The sequence below is a fragment of the Anolis sagrei genome, chromosome 2 (genome assembly GCF_037176765.1).
Source record: "Anolis sagrei isolate rAnoSag1 chromosome 2, rAnoSag1.mat, whole genome shotgun sequence".
NCBI lineage: Eukaryota > Metazoa > Chordata > Lepidosauria > Squamata > Dactyloidae > Anolis > Anolis sagrei.
The window spans coordinates 170,080,117-170,105,343 of NC_090022.1; the positions used below are offsets into that span (position 1 = coordinate 170,080,117).

At 46.0% G+C, this 25,227-nt stretch overlaps 2 protein-coding genes across 2 annotated transcripts in view; both read right to left on the reverse strand.

Annotated features, from left to right (window-relative positions):
* SYDE1 (synapse defective Rho GTPase homolog 1) overlaps positions 1 to 16,449 on the reverse strand; it is a 43,743-nt gene extending 27,294 nt beyond the window's left edge. The window contains exons 1-2 of the mRNA XM_067464097.1: positions 16,275 to 16,449; positions 5,440 to 6,177 (exon numbers count right to left, since the gene is read on the reverse strand). Coding sequence (XP_067320198.1) covers positions 5,440 to 6,177; positions 16,275 to 16,368 — 832 coding nt within the window. The 5' untranslated portion in view covers positions 16,369 to 16,449. The remainder of the gene's footprint in view (positions 1 to 5,439; positions 6,178 to 16,274) is intronic.
* Positions 1 to 25,227, reverse strand: part of LOC137096102 (uncharacterized) — a 234,386-nt gene that overhangs the window by 175,533 nt on the left and 33,626 nt on the right. The gene's annotated exons all lie outside the window — the stretch shown is intronic.

A 25,227-nucleotide genomic window follows, 5' to 3' on the forward strand; every position in this document is an offset into this window, starting at 1 on the left:
ATATATTTCTCGCACTTCTACCCCGCCCTCCTCAACCCCCGAGGGGGGACTCAGGGCGGCTTACAAAAGGCACAATTCGATGCCAGCACAACAACAAGGTAAAAATAAAACATATATAAACAGCAATTAAAACAATCCATTATACATCACACTCCCTAAAAACTAATCTAATGCTCAACGTTTGCCAGCTCAGAATTCAATTCCACATTGTCGAATCCGTCAGTTCTAGTCATCGCTTGTCCTTTGTCTATCTGCCAGATTCCCCGAAAGCCTGGTCCCAAATCCATGTTTTTAATTTCCTTCTAAAAGAGAGGAGGGATGTCAATGACCTAATTTCCCCGGGGAGTGAATTCCACAGGTGAGGGGCCACCACCGAGAAGGTCCTGCTCCTCGTCTCCACCAACCTCACTTGTGATAGAGGCGGGGTCGAGAGCAGGGCCTCCCCAGAAGATCTTAAACTCTGAGGTGGAACGTAGAAGGAGATGCGTTCGGACAGAGACGCTGGGACAGATACGGACAGATACATATATTATATGTATGTAACATATTATATAGTAATCTATATAACAATATATAAAATATTGTATTTATATCTTACATAGAAAGAACGAAAGGAAGAAGGAAGGAGGGAGAGCAAAAGAAGGAAAATGGAAGGGAGGGAAGGAGGGAAAGAAAGGAGGGGGGTGAAGAAAGGAGGGGGAAGAAAATGAAGGGGAAGGAAATGAAGAAAGGGAAAGAAGGAGGAAAGGGAGGGAGGGAGGAAAAGAAGGAAAGGAAGAAGAAAGGAGGGACAGGAAGGAAGGGAAGGAGGGAAAGAAGGAAAGGAAGGAGAAGGAAGGAGGGAGGGACAGGAAGGAAGGAGAGGGGAAGGAAAGGAAGGGGAAGGAAGGAAGAAAAGGAAATAAAGGGAGTGAGTCTTTTCGGGTGGAGTGTGGCAGTCTGGATGTTAATAGGAGAGTGAGTGAGTGAGTGAGTGAGTGAGTGTGTTAAATGTGTGCTTGTGTTGCCGGAGACAGCTAAGCAGGTCAAACAGAAAGGAAAGAGTTAAAAAAGAAAGAAGGATCTCCAGAAAGAAAGATCCCCACCTGCTGGCCTTCCTCACCTCCTCCTCCTCCTCCCCTTCTTCCACTCATCAGCCCCTTCCTCTTCCAACAGGGAGGAGGAAGAGGAGGAGACTGCCCTCCTGAGATAGAAGGGAAAGAGAAGGGGCTCAATGCGGCAAGCCTCCTTCTCCTTCCTCATGGTGCCCTCTCTCTCTCTCTCGTGTGTGTGTGTGTGTGTGGCCATGCACGTGCGCCTGGCTTTAATGGCTGGCTGTTTCCCTGTGAGGAGGAGGAGGGCGCGTGGCCATGGGTCTCTTTGGAGACATGCAGTTTCTCCTTTGTGGACATGCAGTTCAGAAGTCTTTTCTGCTTTTTTTCGTGATATTTTTGAGTGGAGAACGTACGTTGGGTTGTTAGTTGTCTTGAGTCCAAATTTGGTGCCAACTGCCCCAGGGGTTTTTGAGTTCTGTGAATACCACAAACGAACATTACATTGTATTGTCGAAGGCTTTCATGGCTGGAATCACTCAGTTCTTGTGGGTTTTTTCGGGCTATATGGCCATGTTCTAGAGGCATTTCTCCTGACGTTTCGCCTGCATCTATGGCAAGCATCCTCAGACCTCACCTCTGAGGATGCTTGCCATAGATGCAGGCGAAACGTCAGGAGAAATGCCTCTAGAACATGGCCATATAGCCCGAAAAAACCCACAAGAACTGAAAATTACATTTTTATTTATATAGATTTGTGATTTTATTTTTACTTTCATTCATAGCATATATGAACTCTCTCACACACTCCCTAAGCATAATCACCTGAAAAACAACAATTTCGTAAGAGTGAGAGTACAGCTAATCTGGATTCTGATTTAAGTACTGCTTTACAACACAACCTTGCTGACTAAGACAGTTTAGAAACTGCCAAGATAACCTACAGTTGAATTGGCATCTGTTAATTGTATGAATCCTTTTCCCTCTAAGAAATAAACATTTTTTTTCCCAGGGAGAAGGTAGATATTGATTTTTTCCCCTCTCTAGAAAGTCACAACATAGTGACAGACCAAATTGTATTTTTCCAACTCCAAAAGGGTAAACTGGCAGGCAGACCTTATCCTGCTGCCAGTGGAGGTAAGAAAGGAGCTTTCTGCACAGTAAGCCTTAAGGGCCATGTATATTTAGAGAAATGGCACTCGAGTAAGTTTAAGCCTCCCTTTTCCTTCCTGCCTGTTGAGATCTAAAGCGCTGAAATCTTGCTTGGCCACCTTCAAGTGTGTTCCACAAAGATTGCTCCCCTCCGCTTTGAGTAATTGCAGTAAATTGTGAGAATTTTCACCCTCTTCACCCACAGCAATTCCCAACAAGAGTGGCACTACTTTGCTACTTCTAGCTTTCGGCTCTCCTATTTCACTGTTCAACGGAGAAAAAGTTTCGGGCCTGAAAATAGTTGTTCTTTTATGATTTTGGGGTGCTGAAAACGAAAATGAAAAAATGCATGTTGTGACTTACACCATGGAAGATTCTAGAAAGTTGCGGGCCTGAAAATAGCTGTTCTTTTATGATTTTGGGGTGCTGAAAACGAAAATGACATTTTAAAATGTATATTGGCTCTAGTTTTTATGATATAAGCAATCACGTGATCACGTATGGTTGAAAAAATGCATGTTGCGACTTACACTATGGAAGATTCTAGAATACTCTAGAAAGTTTGATGACACAGTATTAGTGCCGTGTGCAAAAGCCAGAAGCCCTATATAAGGCCAGACTTTTGAACGGTGAGGGTCAGTCAGTTGAAGACTGAGACAGTATCGTTAAACATCGATTTACATTGTTCTTTTTACTGTAGTTATGCCTCGCACGTGTGTAAATAAAGCACTATGGAAAAAAGATATCAAGGTAAATGGACTCCGTCAATGCTGTCAGACTACTGCTGGAGCATTGTAAGAGGGAATCCTTTCCTTGAATACAAAAGAAAAGTCAAGAGAAGCAAACGGGATATAAACTAAAGTCACGATTAAAGCGACATTTAAACTTTCAGACTTTTCAACTGCATTAGGCCTACTAATATAGTTTCTTGCTGCACAAACATAAACAATAGACTATTTAAATAAATATTTCTCATGTATATACTATTGGCAATATAATTTGACTAAAATTTAGTAAATATTCATGGTTTATATACATGCAGTAAGGTTAAGCGCATTATCATAATATTAACAAATTACCTATTGTGGAGAAAATTGAAATAGCTGTTGCATAAAAACCAGAGCCAATTAACACATTTAATTATTATATTTGAATTCAGCATGTTAAATTTATTAAGAAATGGCACATTTCATTTCCGTAACTGAGAAAAACTGAAAATTTGTAGAACAGTGTTTCCAGACTCAGACTGCATCTACACCAGTGGTTCTCAACCTTTCTAAAGCCGTGACCCCTAAATACAGTTCATGTTATGGTGACCCCCAAGCATAAAATTATTTTCATTATTTTCATTGCTACTTTAGAACTGTAATTTCACAACTGTTATGAATCATAACGTAAATATCTGATATGGAGGATGTATTTTAATTTGTTACAAATCGAACCTAATTAAAGCATAGTGATTAATCACAAAAACAATACGTTTGGGGGAGTATGGACAGTGGATGATGGGATTTGCAGTACCTTCAACCGATTCAGCTCTGATTTCCACAGACCACTGAGACCCCCCACAAATTACAGAACTGGACCAAGCCATTATATTGTAATATTATTAGCAATATTACATGTACTCTAAAGGTAAAGGTAGTCCCCTGACATTAAGTCCAGTCATGTCTGACTCTGGGGTGTGGTGCTCATCTCCATTTCTAAGCCAAAGAGCCAGCGTTGTCTGTAGACACCTCCAAGGTCATGTGGCCGGCATGACTGCATGGAGCACCGTTACCTTCCCGCTGGAGCGGTACCTATTGATCTACTCACATTTGCATGTTTTCGAACTGCTAGGTTGGCAGAAGCTAGGGCTGACAGCGGAAGCTCACGCCGCTCCCCGGAATCGAACCTGCGACCTTTCGATCAACAAGTTCAGCAGCTCAGTGCTTTAACCCACTGCGCCACATAAAAATGTAATGTTCGTTTGTGGGATTAACAGAACTCAAAAACCAGTGGGCGAATTGACACCAAATTTGGACGGCATACATCTAACAACCCAATGTATGTCCTTCACTCAAAAAACTCTGATTTTGTCATTTGGGAGTTGTAGTTCTTGGGATTTATAGTTCACCTACAATCAAAGAGCATTCTGAACTCCACCAATGATGGAACTGGACCAAAGGTGACACACAGGACTCCCATGACCAACACAAAAGACTAGAATGGTTTGGTGGACATTGACCTTGAGTTACGGAGTTGTAGTTCACCTACATCCAGAGAGCACTGTGGACTTAAACAATGATGGATCTGGACCAAACTTGGCACAAATATTCCATATGCCCAAATATGAACACAGATGGAGTTTGGGGGAAACAGACCTTGACATTTGGGAGTTGTAGTTACTGGGATTTATAGTTCACCTACAATCAAAGAGCATTCTGAACCCCACGAATGACAGAATCGGGGCAAACTTCCCACACAGAACCCTCATGACCAACAGAAAATACTTAAGGCCATCCAATCCAACTCCCTTCATCAGGGCAAGAAAACATAATCAAAATCCTCCTGACAAAGAGCCATCCAGCCATAGATATAGATAGATAGACAGACAGATAGATATGAGATATAGTATCATAGATTTGAAAGGGACCCTTAAAGAAGGACAATGATATGTTGCATGTTCCAGGGTTGGCAAACCAGACACTCTCCACATCAACACTGACAAAGAAACAACAAGAAATACTGTTTACTCACAAAGCATAAAGGAATTACATATATTAGAAACCAACACTTTCTCATTACTTTATTTTCCAGATCACCAGACTGGGCCACAGCAATGCGTGGCAAGGGACAGCTAGTGTAAATATATAATTATAATTAGAAGATAGTATTATTATTACTAGTATTATATTGTATTACATTATAATATTATAAATATTATATGTATATACAATATACCATATTATTAGTAAAGACAAGATGGAAATGTCTTCTGCTCCCCTCTGTCTTCGCTCTATCTAAGGTATCTTCATGCGCTCCATGCAGTCATGCCGGCCACATGACCTTGGAGGTGTCTATGGACAACGCTGGCTCTTTGGCTTAGAAATGGAGATGAGCACCACACCCCAGAGTTGGACATGACTGGACTTCATGTCAGGGGAAAACCTTAATGTGCACATTAATTTTGGTAAGGTAATTTAGCCCCCAAAAATGAGAATTAGATTTGACTCAATAGGGTAAACATTGCCATTAAAAAAGCATTCATTCTCACCACCACAGGCCTGGGTTTGGGAGCCAATCATCTCTTCATCTTGCTTTGTAGATCGTGTTTGGCTTGGTGAGGTCTGGACACCGTCTCTCCTTGCTTGTTGTGAGCCTCCTGGAGAGACACCTTCCCGTGTTGTTTTAATCTCCGCCGGCTTCCCCTTCCTGCTCCTGCTATCAACCTCACTGCCTCGCGTCTTCTCAAGGAGTTGTAAGTCATCATCTTCTGGAATGGGATTGTACCAGATCTCCCCTTTGCTGCTGCAGAGCACATGAAGCTCCCTCTGCTCAGTGTTGGAGCCAGTGGCTGCTGGTTCTTCCGTCCCCTGGGTCTTCCCCGACGAGAGCACCCAGTGGCGGCTGCTTCTCTCCAGGCTCTGCAGGTAGGCTCCCTGGCCGCTGCACTTGGCACTAATAAGGCTAGAGCTGCAGGTCTCCGAGTAGCCAACCATCAGTTCAGCATCTTTCTTGGACCCGTTTGCCGACAAGCCAACACAGCGTACGTTATCTGGGGATGGCTCTCCATCTGGGTCAACAGGTCCCTGTGAGATGCTTGAGGAGCTCTGGCCCTGTTTCCGGTTGTGGGAATCCTCCTGGCTACCCCAAGTGAACTTGGCCCAGTGTTGTTTCCTTGACACTGTGATGGTGGCACCTTTCTTACTGCATTCGTCTTCCAATGGGAGAGGCCCCAACACTTGAGGATCTGTGGAAGACCCAGAAGCACCTGGTGGCTCTGAAGGAGAATCTGTGGAGAACAAGAACAGAGAGAAAGTTACTTTTTTGGACTATAAAACCCAAATGACTATCTTTGGGGGATTCTGAGAAATGTTGTCCAAAAAGATATGTATTCATTTTATTTTCTGGCATATACTCATATGAAGCCCCCAGTGGCACAGTGGACTCATCGCTGAGCCTGGAACCTCAGGTTTCGATGGTGGCCAGGAGAGCTTTTGCACAGTTAAAACTTGTGCACCATCGGTGCTCATACGTTGGGAAGTCTGACTTGGCCACAGTAGTCCACACTCTGGTTACATCCCGTATAGACTACTGCAACGCGCTCTACGTGGGGTTGCCTTTGAAGACTGTCTGGAATGTTCAATTGGTCCAATGGACGGCAGCCAGATTACTAACAGGAGTGACACTCAGGGAGCATACAACCAGAGGTGGCCCTAGGTAATTTTCAACGGTAAGCAAACAGTATTTTGGCGCCCTCCCCCAACCAATCATTGATATATATTTTCTGTTTGTCGTGGGAGTTCTGTGTGCCATATTTGGTTCAATTCCATCATTGGTGGAGTTCAGAATGCTCTTTGATTGTACGTGAACTATACATCCCAGTAACTACACTTGCTGCACTTGCTCCCTTGCCTGGCCCACTTTGGGTCCGGAGGCGTGCCTGAAGACCCAAAAGTGTGCACCAAAAGTCACCTCTTCTCCTGACTTTCTCCTCTGCTATTGGGACCAAGAGAGACAGAGACAGAGGTGGAGATGCCCACCTTTCCTGAAGGTAGGCGCAAAAACAAAGGAGGAAGCGGAGGTGGGAGATACCTCCAGCCGGAGGGTCTCTCTCTCTCTCTCTCTCTCTCTCTCTTGGTCCCAATGGCTGAAGAGGAAGTCAAGAGAAGAGGCGACTTTTGGTGCGCACGCTGGGGTCTTCAGACATGCCTCCGGACCCGAAGCGGGCCAGGTGCGGCGGCTCCGCCCCTTGGCCCACCCGCGGATTGGGGAGAGGAGAGGAGGCGGGTGGAGCGCCAGGGGATCGGGAAAGGGAGCCGGTCATGGGGAAGGGATCGAACGCAGAAAATGATTGAGCGCCGGCTCTGCTCGCGCACCCGGTGGCCAGCTGGAGCAGGAACGAGAGGGGCTAGGCGAGGCTCAAGGGCCCGGCCCCTTTGGGAAGAGGATCGCCCAGCAGCGAGGTTAAGAAAGCCGAGGCTCCCCCCACCCCGGACTGCTAGGGCTGTTGTGAGCTGAGGGGACACTCCTCAAGTGGCAGTCGAGGGGCATATACAGAGGTGCCTCTGCACCCCTGGCAAAAAAAAGTGTTCTGCGACCGCTTACTTCGCGTAATGGACGAGTCGCCCCTGCATACAACTCCTCTGTTGCGCTAGCTCCACTGGTTGCCAGACTGCTACCAGGCACAATTCAAAAGGCCCAACTTACCTGTCCGAACTCATCTTCCCTTATGAACCTGCTAGGACTTTAAGATTGTCCGGGGAGGTCCCACTCTCGATCCCACCTGCGTCATAAACACGTTTGGTGGGGACGAGAGACAGGACCTTCTCAGTGGTGGCCCCTCGGCTATGGAACGCCCTTCCTGGGGACATTAGATTGCCCTCCTCCCTCTTAACAGTTTGGAAGAGAGTCAAGACTTGGTTGTTTGAGCAAGTGTTTGAAAATGCAAAGTAAAAAACATAGGAATTGGAACGACCGAACAACGGGATGGGACAATGTTTTTATTAGGAGACGCAAATGATGTATGCTTTTAGTATTCTTGTAATGGTTTTATATTATGTATTAATGTTTTTAAATGTTTTATGGTGTTTTGGGGCATCTAATCGTTGCCATTGTAAACCGCCCCGAGTCGCCTAAGGTCTGAGAAGGGCAGTATACAAATATAGTAAATGAATAATAAATATGTATTGGACATGATGGACACAAGATTTTACTGCTTGAGGCAAAACTGTGGCTGTCCTGACCCGTTTGGGTTGTCTGTTAGGGAGTTCTAGAAAAAGGTTAGCAGACCCGAGTGATACTGGAAAAGAACAGAAATATCCTCAGACCCAAGGTTAAGTTGTTAGATAATATCTGGAATGTCTGAAGTGGTGCTTTTACAAAAATGTTTCACGTTGAACCGGTTTCTATAAGAAAGACCACACTAAGAACAATACTTGGAAAAGTTATTATCAGAGAGGCTAAACATTTACTGACTCCACCAACCAGCATAACTACTGACCATGTTGGATGGAGGAGTCTAGGAAGTGTTGTCCAAACATTTGCAGTATAGTTGATTTTGCCCAGGGGCGCTCTTGAGGCGCTCTTGGGGAAAAATAGACCTTGACATATGCGAGTTGTAGTTACTGGGATGTATAGTTCACTTATAATCAAAGAGCATTCTGAACTCCACCAATCATGGAATTGAACCAAATATGGCACACAGAACTCCCACGATGAACAGAAAATGCAGGCGAAATGTCAGGAGAGAATGCCTCTAGACCATAGCCATATAGCCCGAAAAAACCTACAACAATCCAGTGATTCTGGCCATGAAAGCCTTCGACAATACATGGGTATACATATTATACATGTGATCATTGTCTTCCCAACCCTGCTATACGCCTGCGAGACATGGACTATCTACATACGTCATATGCAACTCCTAAAACGATTCCATCAGCGTTGCCTCCGAAAAATCCTGCAAATCCCTTGGGAAGACAAGCGGACAAATGTCAGCATGCTGGAAGAAGCAAAAACCACCAGCACTGAAGCGATGGTTCTCCGCCATCAACTCCACTTGACCGGCCACGTTGTCCGGATGTCCGAAAGCAGTTGCTCTACTCCGAACTCAAGAATGGAAAACAGAATGCTGGTGGGCAGGAAACGAGATTTAAAGATGGGCTCAAAGCCAGCCTTAAAAACTGTGGCATAGACACTGAGAACTGGGAAGCCCTGACCTGGAGGTCAGCTGTGACCAGCAGTGCTGTAGAATTTGAAGAGGCACAAATAGAGGGCAAAAGAGAGAAAAGTGCCAGGAGGAAGGCACGTCAAGCCAACCCTGACCAGGACCACCTTCCACCTGGAAACCAGTGCCCTCACTGCGGGAAAAGATGCAGATCAAGAATAGAGCTTCACAGTTACCTACAGGACACCGATCTTGGAAGACAATCCTACTTGGACAACGAGGGATCGCCTAAATAGTATGTATACATCTTAGCAATCAGGCCTATGCCTTGAGAAGCAGAGCCTTCGCAGTTTCCTTTCAGCACAAACTATGCATTGAGTCAAACTTTTCTGAAGACGGTGGTCTCCAAGGGGAGGGAAAGCAATGGGTCAGGATGGGAAAGGGACGTCTGGAGGGAGGCCTCTGGTCTGAAGACGCGCAGCAGAGGCCTGCAATGCAGCTGAGGCTGAGAGGTCCCTCCCAGGCTCCCAGCTGCTCAGACCTGGTGCCAAGTTGGATTTCCTGTTGTTTACTGCACAGTCCCCTCCCCGGCCAAGACACAGAGCTCCCTTTGTAGGTTCCCGAGGAACTCAGCACATGAAGAGCCCTACTGCTCTGGGCAGCCCAGCTCAGGAATGAGGATGCAAAGTTAGAGAGCAAGCAGCTGGGGAGCAACAGGAGGGGTGGATGGAAACAGCAGCATAACTGCCCTCCCTCCGTTGGGACAAGAAGAGAGCGGGGTCACATTCGTATCTAACGGATCTCCAGAATGATATAGATTTTACCAAATGACTGCTGCAGGGGTGCTCCGTAGCTGCTTCCTTTGTTTATTACACTATGTAACAAAACTTGAAAAAATCCATACCTGGTTTGAAAGTGTTATTCCTATTTAATTGTGCAGTACTTACTTTGAAAGTAGTTGCTATACTCCAGAAACTTTGTTTTTGTGGCTGCCTCAAACCATGTTGAATTGGTTGAGACTCAATGAGATATTCATTGAAAAACAATAGCAAAATGTGCTGCAGTTTTTGCAAGTTTTTGCAGTTTAATAAACCAGATTGCTGTAGGTTTTTTCAGGCTATATGGCCATGTTCTAGAGGCATTCTCTCCTGACATTTCGCCTGCATCTATGGCAAGCATCCTCAGAGGTAGTGAGAACTGTCGGAACTAGGAAAATGGGTTTATTTATCTGTGGAATAACCAGGGTGGGACAAAGGACTCTTGTCTGTTGTAGCTAGGTGTGAATGTTTCAGCTGACCACCTTGATTAGCATTTGATGTCCTGGCAGTGCCTGGGGCAATCTTTTGTTGAGAGGTGATTAGATGTCCTTGATGTCCTTTAATAGAATCATAGAATTAAAGAGTTGGAAGAGACCTCATAGCCAACCAGTCCAACCCCCTGCCAAGAAGCAGGAATATTGCATTCAAATCACCCCTGACAGATGGCCATCCAGCCTCTGTTTAAAAGCTTCCAAAGAAGGAGCCTCCGCCACACTCCGGGGCAGAGAGTTCCACTGCTGAACGGCTCTCACAGTCAGGAAGTCCTTCATAGAATCATAGAATCAAAGAGTTGGAAGAGACCTCATGGGCCACCCAGTCCAACCCCTTCCTCATGTTCAGATGGAATCTCCTTTCTTGTAGTTTGAAGCCATTGTTCCACGTTCTAGTCTCCAAGGAAACAGAAAACAAGCCAGCTCCCTCCTCCCTGTGGCTTCCTCTCTCATATTTATACATGGCTATCATATCTCCTCTCAGCCTTCTCTTCTTCAGGCTAAACATGCCCAGCTCCTTAAGCCGCTCCTCATAGGGCTTGTTCTCCAGACCCTTGATCATTTTAGTCGCCCTCCTCTGGACACAGCTTGTCAATATCTCTCTTGAATTGTGGTGCCCAGAATTGGACACAATATTCCAGGTGTGGTCTAACCAAAGCAGAATAGAGGGGTAGCATTACTTCCGTTTCCATGTTTTTATGATAGAACCAATTGGGAAATGACATTTTAACCCAGGGACAAAAATCGTGTTGCATCGTGTTATTTTAAACTTGCATTCAGATGAGTATGTGTGGAGGAGGCTATTTAGCATTCAAATAAGATTGGTAATTATTATGATACATTCCATGTATCATTGCTGTTGTTGCTGATGCAATTAATCCAACTGCAGTATTTCTGGTTGCTGAAAAGCCGACAAAAACAACATTACAAAACAAACCCAAAAGGTAATGAGAGGGAGAGAAGCAGTCCTACAACACTGAAATTAGAAAGAGCCCTTGTGTTGATTCAAAAAGTACTGCATTTGCTTAGCACCAAAAGGATGGTACGTTCAGCACCGACCACGGCTCCTGTGATCGCATGTCAGCGCTGAAAAGTCACTGTCCGAATGGCTATCTGTCTTTTCTGTTTGTTGTTAGCTTCCGGGCTCAATTCAAAGTGCTGGTGCTCACCTATATATATTTTTAATTTATTATTATTTATTTCCCATATTTATACCCTGCTCTTCTGACCCCAAGGGGGACTCAGAGCAGCTTACAGATTGGTCACGTTGCTGTGGCCCACATGGGGGTTCTGTGTGGGAGGTTTGGCCCAATTCTGTCATTGGTGGGGTTCAGAATGCTCTGTGATTGTAGGTGAACTATAAATCCCAGCAACTAGAACTCCCAAATGTCAAGATTCTATTTTCCGCAAACTCCACCAGTGTTCACATTTGGGCATAATGAGTATTCTTGTAGAGTTTGGTCCAGATCCATCATTGTTTGAGTCCACAGTTATCTCTGGATGTAGGTGAACTACAACTCCAAAACCAAAGGACACTGCCCACCAAACCCTTCCAGTGTTTTCTGCTGGTCATGGGAGAACTGTGTGCCAAGTTTGGCCCAATTCCATCATTGGTGGGGTTCAGAATGTTCTTTGATTGTAGGTGAACTATAAATCCCAGCAACTACAACTCCCAAATGACAAAATCAATTTTTGAGCGAAGAACATACATTGGGTTGTTGGTGTCTTGTGTCCAAATTTGGTGTCAATTCGTCCGGGGGTTTTTGAGTTCTGTTAATCCCACAAACGAACATTACATTTTTATTTATATAGATTTACAATATTTATATGCCACCCTTCTCACCTCGAAGGGGACTCAGAGCAGGTTACAAGATAAATAGATAGATAGATAGATAGATAGATAGAGAGAGAGATAGAGAGATAGAGAGATAGAGAGAGATACAGATAGATAGATAGATAGATAGATAGATAGATAGATGACAGAGACAGAGACAGAGAGATAGAGAGATAGATAGAGAGATAGAGATAGATAGATGGATAGATAGATAGATAGATAGAGATAGATAGATAGAGATAGATGACAGAGACAGAGACAGAGACAGAGACAGAGACAGAGAGATAGATAGATAGATAGATAGATAGATAGATAGATAGATAGATAGATATAATGAAATGTGAAGACAGAAAGGATGAGAGCTGGCGAAAAGCATCCCCATTGAGTAAAACTGGGAACCCTAAACTGGAAGATTTTTAAGCCAAACAGTTCCAGTCCAGTTTACCTGTCCGAACGTATCTCCCCCTACAAACTGTCTAGGACCTTAACATCATCCAGGGAGGCCCTGCTCTCGGTCGCGTTTGGTGGGGATGAGAGACAGGACCTTATCTGTGGTGGCCCCTCAGACGCAGAACTCCCTTCCCAATGAGGTAAGATCTGCCCCCTCTCTCCTGACCTTCCCGAAGAAGTTTAAATTCTGGTTATGGGATCAGGCATTCACAGAATAGTTTGTTTACTGGGAAAGACAAGATTTATTGGACTGGACTTGGACTGTTTTGGATGACGATTTTAATTCTGGTGATTTTAATGTGGCGAGCGGCTTCTTAATGTATATTTAGAATTATTTTAATTTTGTGGATGTATTTATTATGTGTTTTATATTATGTTGCCTATTTGGAAGCCATTATGAGTCCCTCCAAGGAGGACGGGGTATAGATGCTTTAAATAAATAAATAAATAAATAAATAAATAAATAACCTGGCGTCTCCTACAGCAAGGCTTCCAAAACCTTCCCACTTGGGATCCCTTTTGGCCTGGAAAACTTTTACATGACGCCAAGCACATATAGGGGTGGCTCAACCCATTACGCAAAGTAAGCATTTGCAGTATAGTTGATTTTGCCCAGGGGCGCTCTTGAGGCTCTCTTGGGGGAAAATAGACCTTGACATATGCAAGTTGTAGTTACTGGGATGTATAGTTCACATACAATCAAAGTGCATTCTGAACTCCACCAATGATGGAATTGAACCAAATATGGCACACAGAACTCCCACGACGAACAGAAAATATATATCAGTGATTGGTTGGTTGGGGGGGGGGGGATTACTGTTTGCTTACCGTTGAAAATTACCTAGGGCCACCTTTGAGTACATAGGAATATAAAATAGGTATCAAAATCAAAATCAGTGTCTGCAAGGATTGCTAAACAGGCTGATTTTCCTCTTTATGAAGTACAGCTGATGCATTTTCTGCAGAGTCCACTATAAAAAGATTCATAGAATAGAGTTGGAAGAGACCACATGGGCCATCTAGTCCAACCCCCTGCCATGCAAGAAAAGCACCATCAAAGCACCCCTGACAGATGGCCACCCAGCCTCTGTTTAAAAGCCTCCACCACATTATGAAGCAGAGAGTTCCACTGCTGAACAGCTCTTATGCTCAGAAACTTATTTTATTTATTTATTTATTTCGTGTACTTCTACCCCGCCCTTCTCAATCCCCTAGGAGGGACTCAGGGCGGCTTACAATCGGCACAATTCGATGCCAACAATTCAACAAGTAAAATACATAGCAGCAGTAATCACAAATAGTTAAAAACAATCAATTAATACAATAACAACTAAAAGAAAAGCCAATCTAGTGGCTAACATTCACCGAGTTCTAAGAATCCGTAAGTCCATTCAGCATTATTGTAATCCTTTCCAACTCCAGTCGTCATTACCTTGTCAGTCTGCCAGATTACCCAAAGGCCTGGTCCCATATCCATGTTTTCAACTTCCTTCTGAAGGAAAGGAGGGATGTCGATGACCTAATTTCCCCAGGGAGTGAATTCCACAGGCGAGGGGCCACCACTGAGAAGGCCCTGTCCCTTGTCCCCACCAGTCTCACTTGTGATAAAGGTAGGGCTGAGAGCAGGGCCTCCCCAGAAGATCTTAAACTCCGAGGTGGGACATAGAAGGAGATACATTTGGACAGGTACGCTAGGCCGGAGCCTTCTTCCTAAGGTTCAGGTGGAATTTTGTGGAAATAACTAATGCAGGGGTCCTCAAACTTTTTAAACAGAGGGCCACGTCACAGCCCCTCAAACTGTTAGAGGGCTGGATTATAATTTGAAAAAAATTAATGAATTCCTATGCACACTGAACATATCTTATTTGTAGTGAAAACAACACAATAATTAAAATGAACAATTCTAACAAATATAAACTTATTAGTATTCCAATGGGAAGTGTGGGCCTGCTTTTGTTGTTGTTGTTGTTGTGTGCTTCCAAGTCATTTCAGACTTAGGTTGACCCTGAGTGAGGGCTGGGTAAATGACCTTGGAGGGCCGTATCTGGCCCGCGGGCCTTAGTTTGAGGACTCCTGGTCTAATGAAATCAAAACTTACTGCTGCAAATTTTTGGGACCCCAGCATTGAGCTAAACGAACCCCAGATTGTCCCCTCCACTATTTCTTTCCCCACCAGCAAAGAAATATCTGAGGCCATATATCTTCAAGTCTGCCTGCCATAATATCTGAGCTCACATGTCTTCCAAGCCCAGTGTATGGATCTGCTTGCTGTGTGAAAGTCTTGCATTTGCCTGCTGCCATAAATGGCTCTGGGAGGCCTGCCAGTGACTGAGGGGCCCTGGATCCTGGATGATGGAGGATATTATTGGGCAGTTGGAGGGCCTTTGAGTGGTTCTCTAGTGGTTGTCACATGGCCTCTCCGCCACAGTTCAACATTCATCACCATCAGAGGTGCATTACACCCATTCTGCCTGGACACTTCTTGGAACGCTATGCCTCCGAGTCTGGTGGAGACACCTTCCTTGGAAACTTTTAAACCAGTGTCTCCCAACCTTCCTAATGCCGCGACCCCTTAATACACTTCCTCATGTTGTGGTGACCCACAACCATAACATTATTTTCATTGCTACTTCACAACTGTCATTTTGCTATTGGTATGAATTGTCACGTAAATATCTGATATTCAGGATGTATTTTCATTCACTGGACCAAATTTGGCACAAATACCCAATGTGCCCAAATTTGAATACTGGTGGGGTTGGGGTTGATATTGGGAGTTGTCGTTGGTGGGATTTATAGTACAACTACAATCAAAAAGCATTCTGAACTCCACCAACAATGGAATTTGGTTCAATTCCATCATTGGTGGAGTTCAGAAAGCTTTCTGACACACAGAATCAGACCATAGAATCATAGAATCCTAGAGTTGGAAGAGACCTCATGGGCCATCCAGTCCAACCCCCTGCCAAGAAGCAGGAAAATCACATTCAAAGCACTCCCGACAGATGGCCATCCAGCCTCTGTTTAAAAGAAAGAGCCTCCACCACACTCCAGGGCAGAGAGTTCCACTGCTGAACAGCTCTCACAGTCAGGAAGTTCTTCCTCATGTTCAGATCATAGAATCATAGAATCCTAGAGTTGGAAGAGACCTCATAGGCCATCCAATCCAACCCCATTCTGCCAAGAAGCAGGAAAATTGCATGACAGAGGGTAGGACTGGATGGCCTATGATTCTATGAGTTGATGGACTCTGGCTCCCATCATCCCCAAGGATCTGGATGATGGGAGCTGCAGTATAACAGCAGGAAGGTTCCTCCAGGCAGCCATACATTGATGGCTTGATTAGCATTGGGTTCATGGCACTTTACAGGAAGTTAAAACAAAGTTTGCAAGTGAAATCAAAGTGTCTAAGGGCCTTCCCCATGGCTGGATCCTCGGTGGGGATGCTGTGGGACTGAGTTGCCTGGCCTCCCAACCCCATGAGTCTGCTTCAAGGAATCCTCGAGCCAGGCTAGGCTGCCTGCAGGGGAATGTCCCGGGAAAGGAGGGAGAGAGGGTGGGAAGGGAGGGAGCCCCCTCTTCGCTGTACCACCCCATTCCTCCATTCTGCCTCCCTCCGAGGGCTACCTGGCTCCTTGCGCTGCGCCCCCTTCTTGCGCCCGAGGCGCTCCTTGCCCCTCAGGCGGGAGAAGGTCTTCCTCAGCAGCGGCTGGGCCATCATCCCTCGCCGATCTCCTCCTCCTCCTCCGCCTGGGAAGGGGGCGAGCGCGCGCGCACATGAACACACCCGCGCGCGCGAGCTCGCGAGCCAGCCTCCAAGGGGCTCGACGGGAAGCGAATTCCTGGGATGCCTGCGCGCGCCCGCCCTCCTCTCTCCCTCCCTCCCTCCTGCTTTGGCGAGCCTGCCAAGACCCAGCTGCTGCTGCTCCTGCTGCTCCTGCTGCTGGGGCAAAAAAAAGGAAGCCTATGGATAAAGAGGGGCTTCCTCTGAGGAAGCCTTGCCTGAAAGAAAGCCTCCTAAAGTGGGGCTTGACTTCGCAAAGTAGAGAAAGCTTGACATGTTTGGAAAGCGACATCTCTCTCTTTGTACTTCTGTGTACTCGGGTATGCTTTAGTGCACCCCAATGGACTCCAGTGCTCCCCAATACATTCCAGTGAACTCCAGTGCATCCCAATATTCAATGCTTCCGAATGTACTCCGATGTATCCTATTGTATTCTGATGCACCCCCAATGTACTCCAGTGCACCCCAATGTACTCCAGTGCACCCCCAATGTCTTCTAATGAGCGCTACTGTACTCCAATGCATCCCCAATGCCCTCCAATGGACCCCAATGTCCTCCAATGCACCCTACTGTACTCCAATGCACCCCTAACGTCCTCCAATGCACCCCAATGTCCTCTGATGCATCCTACTGTACTCTGATGCACTCCCAATGACTTCCAATGCACCCCCAATGCATCCTACTGTACTCCGATGCACCCCAATGTACTCCAGTGCACCCCAATGCCCTCCAATGCACCCCCAATGTCCTCCAATGTACCCTACTGTACTCTGATGCATCAATGCCCTCCAACGCACCCTCAAGATCCTCCAATGCACCCTACTGTACTTCAATGCACCCCCAATGTATTCTGATGCATCTTTCTGTACTGATGCACCCCCAATGTACTCCAGTGCACCCCAATGCCCTCCAATGCACCCCCAATGTCCTCCAATGCACCCCAATGTCCTCTGATGCATCCTACTGTACTCTGATGCACCCCCAATGTCCTCCAGTGCACCCCAATGTCTTCCAATGCACCCTACTGTGCTCTGATGCACTCCCAATGCCCTCCAAGGCACCCTGAATATCCTCCAATGCACCCTACTGTACTCCAATGCACCCCCAATGTCCTCTGATGCACCCCAATATCTTCTGATGCACCCCCAATGTACTCCAGTGCACCCCAATGTCCTCCAATGCACCACCAATGTCTCTGATGCACCCCCAATGTCCTCTGATGCATCCTACTGTACTCTGATGCACCCCAAAGACTTCGAATGCACCCCCAATGCCCTCTGATGCACCCTACTGTACTCTGATGCACCCTAATGTACTCCAGTGCACCCCAATGCCCTCCAAGCCACCCCCAGTCCTCCAATGCTGTACTCCAATGCACCCCTAATGTCCTCCGATGCACTTCCAATGTCCTCTGATGCATCCTACTGTACTCTGATGCACCCTCAATGTACCCCCAATGTTCTCTGATGCACCCCAATATACTCCAGTGCACCCCTATGCCCTCCAATGCCTCAATGTCTTTTATTGCACCCTACTGTACTCCGATGCACCCCCAATGTACTTCATTGCACCCCAATGTATCTCAAGTACTTGAATGTACTTCAGTGCATCCCATTGTACTTCAGTGTGCCCCAATGTATTTCAGTGTGCCCCAATTTACCTCAGGGCACCCCAATTTACTCCAATCTGTCCCAAATGTATCTCAATGAGCCAATGCTATAGAATATTGGGACTTGCTTTTTTCTTTTTTTTGGCACCAGCATTGGGGCCAAGACGGCTCAATGTGGCCTGCCATTCTGTAGCATTGACCCCGGGCTGTGAATGTTGTGTCAAATGGCAACATGGAGAGCACAGATGTCACACACAAGGCCTGCAGACCCAGTCTTTTTATGTGACTCTACGGAGGCTGGACTCCAACTCCTGTATTCCTCATCATTAGACATCACGGCTAGCTGGTGGAGATAGTGATACAGTAACATCTGGAAGTCTGCTGCTTGTTCTGTTTAGTTGGGAGCGTGGGGCTTGGATTTAGAGACAAGGTTTGTGGATATGATGCCTCTTTAATTTTTCCCCAGTTCTATGTCCTCAATTTGAAAGACCTTGTGGATGCAGAATTGGTTTTCAGAGTCATTTATGGAGTCACCACTAAGTCTCTACCTCTGGAAGACAATCGTACTCAGCCGTGAGTGATCACCCATGGCATAACCATAAGTTGCCCTTGTTCAATAGATTGTGGTGGCATAAACACCATGGATCTCAACTGCTGCACAATCTCAGCACTTGCAACATTTCTTGAGATGAAGTTGACATGCAGGATGACTCACATGGGGAAAGAGCATCACACGCAACACCTCTTGCTTTCATAAGCACTCCCTCTCTACTCAGACATGGAAATTGCTCTCATGGAGTGCCTATTCCACACCCAATTCAAATGGTTTGAATATTACTTGGGATTCATTCCCAGTAAATAAGTCACATGGCACTATTCACATGAAAAGAACCATGGCAGTAAAAGAAATTTAAAGTAGTCTACACTACATGTAGCCATTGTAATGTGCTCACTGCCCCCCCCCCCCCCACTCTGTGCCAGATTTACCACTGTGCTTAAGCACAGAGCCCCATTGGCCGGGGGGGGGGGGGGGATCCTGCCAAAACAGAATTTTTACAACAGATTTTGCTTATGTGATACAATTCTAAATTTGAAGGCATTCTTTTTTTCGGAGTGATTTCAGATACAATTATCAAATTGATAGTCTATGGGAGTGTGCCACAAATCAGGCAGTGTAGACCTACTGGGCCAATCTCCTTCAGGGCCCAAGGAAGGGGTCTCATAACTCATTTGTCTAAATCCGGCACTGCCCCCATTTGACTGCTCTGACAAGTAGTCCAATGTTACATACATTGGATCCATCTTATCAGCACTCCACATGGCTGCTTTCTGCATTATTTGGTAATGAGCTGGTTCTTGAGAGTGATTCTTGTGCCTAAGTGCCACTGGAAATACAATGACTGCTCAGACTGCATTTGGAAATGTAAAAAATGGTTTATGTGATCATCACAGACTTTTATCTTATTGATTTATTTATTTAATTAATTAATTATTTATTTATCGAGTCATCAACAACCAGTCAATTATATTGCATTTCTAACAGAACAAAGCAAACAAACAGACAAAATACAAAAATACAAAATACAGAATACAAAATTTGTGAGTTTGGTAGTTGATTAAATGTCCTTTGACCAGTATCTGGCCACTTGGAGTGCTTCTGGTGTTGCTGCAAGAAGGTCCTCCATTGTGCATGTGGCAGGGCTCAGGTTGCATTGCAGGAAGTGGTCAGTGGTTTGCTCCTCTCCACATTTGCATGTCGAGAATTCCACTTTGTAGCCCCATTTCTGAAGGTTGGCATCTCGTGGTGCCAGAGCGCAGTCTGTTCAGCGCCTTCCAAGTCACCCAGTCCTCTGTGTGCCCAGGGGAGAGTCTCTCATTTGGTATCAGCCATTGGTTGAGGTTCTGGGTTTGAGCCTGTCACTTTTGGACTCTCACTTGCTGAGGTGTTCCAGCGAGTGTCTCGGTAGATCTAAGAAAACTATTTCTAGATTTAAGACGTTGACGTGCTGGCTGATACCCAAACGGGGGATGAGCTGGAGATGTCTCTGCCTTGGTCCTTTCACTATTAGCTGCTACTTCCCGGCGGATGTCAGGTGGTGCAATACCGGCTAAGCAGTGTACTTTCTCCAGTGGTGTAGGGTGCAGACACCCCGTGATAATGCGGCATGTCTCATTAAGAGCCACATCCACTGTTTTAGTGTGGTGAGATGTGTTCCACACTGGGCATGCAAACTCAGCCGCAGAGTAGCACAGCGCAAGGGCAGATGTCTTCACTGTATCTGGTTGTGATCCCCAAGTTGTGCCAGTCAGCTTTCGTATGATATTGTTTCTAGCACCCACTTTTTGCTTGATGTTCAGGCAGTGCTTCTTGTAGGTCAGAGCACGGTCCAGAGTGACTCCCAGGTATTTGGGTGCGCTGCAATGCTCCAGTGGGGTTCCTTCCCAGGTGATCTTCAGATTACATATGATGTAAGATTACATATGATTACATATGATGTAAGATTACTTTATCAGATTACATATGATGTAAGAAAAGTGGGTTTATATGAGAGTTGAATGAAAAGTAATGCCTCTACCTTTGTTACTTGGGTTTGAATGGGAATCTATATAAATAAAAATGTAATGTTCGTTTGTGGGATCAACATAACTCAAAAACCACTGGACTAATTGCCACCAAGGTTGGCCAGAAGACATCTAACAGTCCAACGAGTGTCCATCACTCATAAAAACACTGAAAACCACAGTGGAAGGCACTTAAAAACCCCAAAACCAAAAATTACCTTTTAATGCATGCGCAAACCCACACAAACCCCTATATAAATAAAAATATAATGTTTGTTTGTGGGAATTCAAAAACCACTGGATGAATTGACACCAAATTTGGACACAATACACGTATCAGGCCAACGAGTGACCATCACTCATAAAAACACTGAAAAACACAGCAGAAGAGACTTAAAAAGCAAAACAACATTACAATGCTTGTGCAAAACCAAATATATAAACACAAACACACATATATACACATATACACAAATATATACATACATCTACACACTCAAAACACATATACACAGACTGGGCCACAGCAAAGCGTGGCAGGGGACAGCTAGTATTTCAATAAATCAAACGCAGAAATAATCCATAGAATGTGCTCTTTAACTACCACTATTCACTTTCCCACATAATCACCAGACAATTGGATACATTTCTGCCAACAATGAACATGTTTTCTGAAGCCGTCACAGAAGAAGTCAACACTCTGTTTCCGCAATCAGCATCTCACAGTTCTCTCTACATCTTCATCGGAAGAATAATGATGTTCCCGCAGATCCTTTTATTTTATTTATTTATTTATTTATTTAGTACACTTGTATACCGCTAATATCTCAGCCTGTGCGGCGACTCATTGCGGTTTACAACATATTTAAAAATACAATATTCACTTTAAAAATATAAAATAAAATATAAAAATACATACATATACATACATAGTATTGGGCCACCAATACAGACCGGAACATCTCATAGTTAAAGTCGTAATCCAATTCGTTATCCTTGATTGCTAGTCCATGATCAAAACATCATCACATCGGAATTAGTTGAAAACTTGCTCGAACATCCAAGTTTTCAGTTTTTTCCGAAATGCCATTAGCGAGGTGGCTGATCTTATTTCAGTAGGGAGGGCATTCCAAAGCCGGGGGGCCACCACAGAAAAGGCCCTATCTCTCGTTCCCGCAAGCCGCACTTGTGAAGCAGGCGGGATGGAGAGAAGGGCTTCTCCTGAAGATCTTAGGGTCCTGGTGGGCTGATAGGCCGAGATACGTTCGGATAGGTATGTAGGGCCAGAACCGTTTAGGGCTTTAAAGGTCAAAGCCAGCACTTTGAATTGGGCTTGGTAGCTAATCGGTAGCCAGTGGAGCTGGTACAGCAGAGGAGTTGTATGCTCCCTGCGCCCTGCTCCTGTTAATACCATGGCTGCCGCCCGTTGGACTAATTGGAGCTTCCGGGCCGTCTTCAAAGGCAACCCCACGTAGAGAGCGTTGCAGTAGTCAAGGCGGGATGTAACCAGAGCGTGGACTACCGTGGCCAAGTCAGACTTCCCAAGGTACGGTCGCAGTTGGCGCACGAGTCTTAACTGTGCGAATGCTCCCCTGGTCACCGCCGAAACCTGGGGATCCAGGCTCAGCGATGAGTCCAGGATCACACCCAAACTGCGAACCTGTGTCTTCAGGGGGAGTGCGACCCCGTCTAACACAGGCTGTAACCCTATACCCTGTTCGGCCCTGCGACTGACCAGGAGTACCTCTGTCTTGTCTGGATTCAATTTCAATTTGTTCGCCCCCATCCAGACCGTCACAGCGGCCAAGCACCGGTTCAGGACCTCGACAGCCTCCTTAGTAGCGGGTGGGAAGGAGTGACAGAGCTGGACATCATCTGCGTACAGATGACACCGCACCCCGAAACTCCGGATGATCTCGCCCAGCGGCTTCATGTAGATGTTAAACAACATGGGGGACAATATTGAACCCTGAGGAACCCCACAAAACAAAGGTTGTGGGGTAGAACAGGAGTCCCCCAGTGACACCTTCTGAGACCGACCCTCGAGGAATGACCGGAGCCACTGCAGAGCAGTACCTCCGAGACCCATTCCCGCGAGGCGTCCCAGAAGGATACCATGGTCGACGGTATCGAAGGCCGCTGAGAGGTCGAGTAGCACCAACAGGGACACACTCCCCCTGTCGAGCTCCCGACGGAGATCATCCACTAAGGCGACCAAGGCTGTCTCGGTACCATGTCCCGGCCTAAAGCCAGACTGTGCCGGGTCTAGATAATCCGTGTCTACCAAGAATGCCTGGAGTTGTGAGGCCACCACACGTTCCATGACTTTGCCCAAAAAGGGAAGATTGGAAACAGGCCGATAGTTTACCAATTGAGTGGGGTCCAGTGATGGTTTCTTCAACAGCGGTTTTATCACAGCTTGCTTTAAGCTGGCTGGAAAAATGCCTTCCCGAAGGGAGGCATTAACCACCACCTTAACCCACTCGGCCAATCCCCCTCTGGCCTCCTTTAGAAGCCAGGATGGGCAGGGGTCTAGGATGCATGTGGTAGCTCTCATTCCTCCAAGCACCTTGTCCACATCCTCGGTTTGAACCAATTGAAATGAATCCATCAAAATCGGACAAGCAGATGCTCGTGTTACATCCTCAGAGACTGCCATTAATATGGTGTCCAGTCCAGAGCGGATCAAAGCGACTTTGTCTGTAAAGAACCGAACAAAAGCTTCACAGCGAGCTGCCGCGTCATCAGGGCACCCATCCTGAATGGTGGGTTTTAAAAGGCCTCTGACAACTCGGAACAGTTCAGCCGGACGGTTCTTTGCAGACGCAATAGTGGCCGCAAAGAAAGATTTCTTTGCGGCTCTTATTGCCGCGGCATATGACCTTAAAAAGGACACAAACCGTGTTCGGTTTGGCTCGCTCGGATCCGAACGCCACACGCTCTCTAGTTCCCTCTTCTTTCGCTTCAACACCGCCAGCTCCTCAGTAAACCAAGGAGCTGGTTTAGTTCGGCTACTTGAGAGGGGACGTTCTGGAGCGATCGTGTCTATTGCCCTGGTCATCTCCCCATTCCAGAGAGCGACCAGGGCATCAACAGGATCACCAACCGAGGTGGCGGGGAAATCCCCAAGAGCCGTCAGGAATCCTTCCGGATCCATAAGCCTCCTGGGGCGGACCAATTTAATAGGTCCTCCACCTCTGTGGAGGTTAGGGGGCGCAGTAAGTCTAAAGCTGACCAGGTGGTGGTCGGGAATAGATAGAAGTCAGACGGTGCTAAATCTGGACTATATGGAGGATGTCGTACGGTGGTGAGATCCAGTCTCTGAAGTGTAAAGTCTGTGCGCATTCATTTCAGGGATCAGCCTCCTGGGTGCCCATCGTGCACAGATCTTCCGATAGCCAAGCAAAACAATAATGTGAACCACACATTCTTGTGAAATGCTGATTATGCTTGAAATTTCTCTCTGAGTGATACAACGATCGTCCTGAATAAATCTGTCAACCTTTTGCTTGTGAAACTCGGTGGTTGCTGTCACAGGATGTCCAACTTTTTGTTTGTCACACAGGTCAGATGTTCCCATCTCAACATCTTTAAATTTACTCGCCCAACAAGGCACAGTACTCACATCAACACAATCACCATAAACAGCTTGCATTCTCTGATTAATCTCCTTTGGGGGGACACCTTCTAGAATCATAGAATCCTAGAGTTGGAAGAGACCTCATGGGCCATCCAGTCCAACTCCCTGCCAAGAAGCAGGAATATTGTGTTCAAAGCACACCTGACAGGTGGCCATCCAACCTCTGTTTAAAATCTTCCAAAGAAGGAGTCTCCACCACACTCTGGGGCAGAGAGTTCCACTGCTAAACGGCTCTCACAGTCAGGACGTTCTTCCTAATGTTCAGATGGAATCTCCTTTCTTGTAGATTGAAGCCATTGTTCCGCGTCCTAGTCTCCAGGGAGGCAGAAAACAAGCTTGCTCCCTCCTCCCTGTGGCTTCCTCACGTATTTATACAAGGCCATCATATCTCCTCTCAGCCTTCTCTTCTTCAGGCTAAACATGCCCAGCTCCTTAAGCTGCTCCTCATAGTGCTTGTTCTCCAGACCCTTGATCATTTTAGTCTCCCTCCTCTGGACACATTCCAGCTTGTCAATATCTCACTTCAATTGTGGTGCCCAGAATTGGACACAATATTCCAGATGTGGTCTGACCAAAGCAGAATAGAGGGGTAGCATTACTTCCCTAGATCTAGATACTATGCTCCTATTGATGCAGGCCAAAATCCCATTGGCTTTTTTTGCTGCCACATCACATTGTTGGCTCATGTTTAACTTGTTGTCCACGAGGACTCCAAGATCCAAGATCTTTTTCATGTACTGCTCTCGAGCCAGGCATTGTCCCCCATTCTGTATCTTGCTGTCAAGAATTCAATGACTGTATGTTGCTTAAGTCGCACTGACCAACCGTCTGTGCAGGGTTCCATGCTTCGCACTTTAACAACACAACCATTCATTGCTAAGGCTTTCCGCCAAAATGGAACTGTAGAGGAGAGTCTACTGAACAAGCAGTACCTGCCGCATACCAGTAGATATCTGTTGAGGAGTTACGAATGTGGAGGCATTA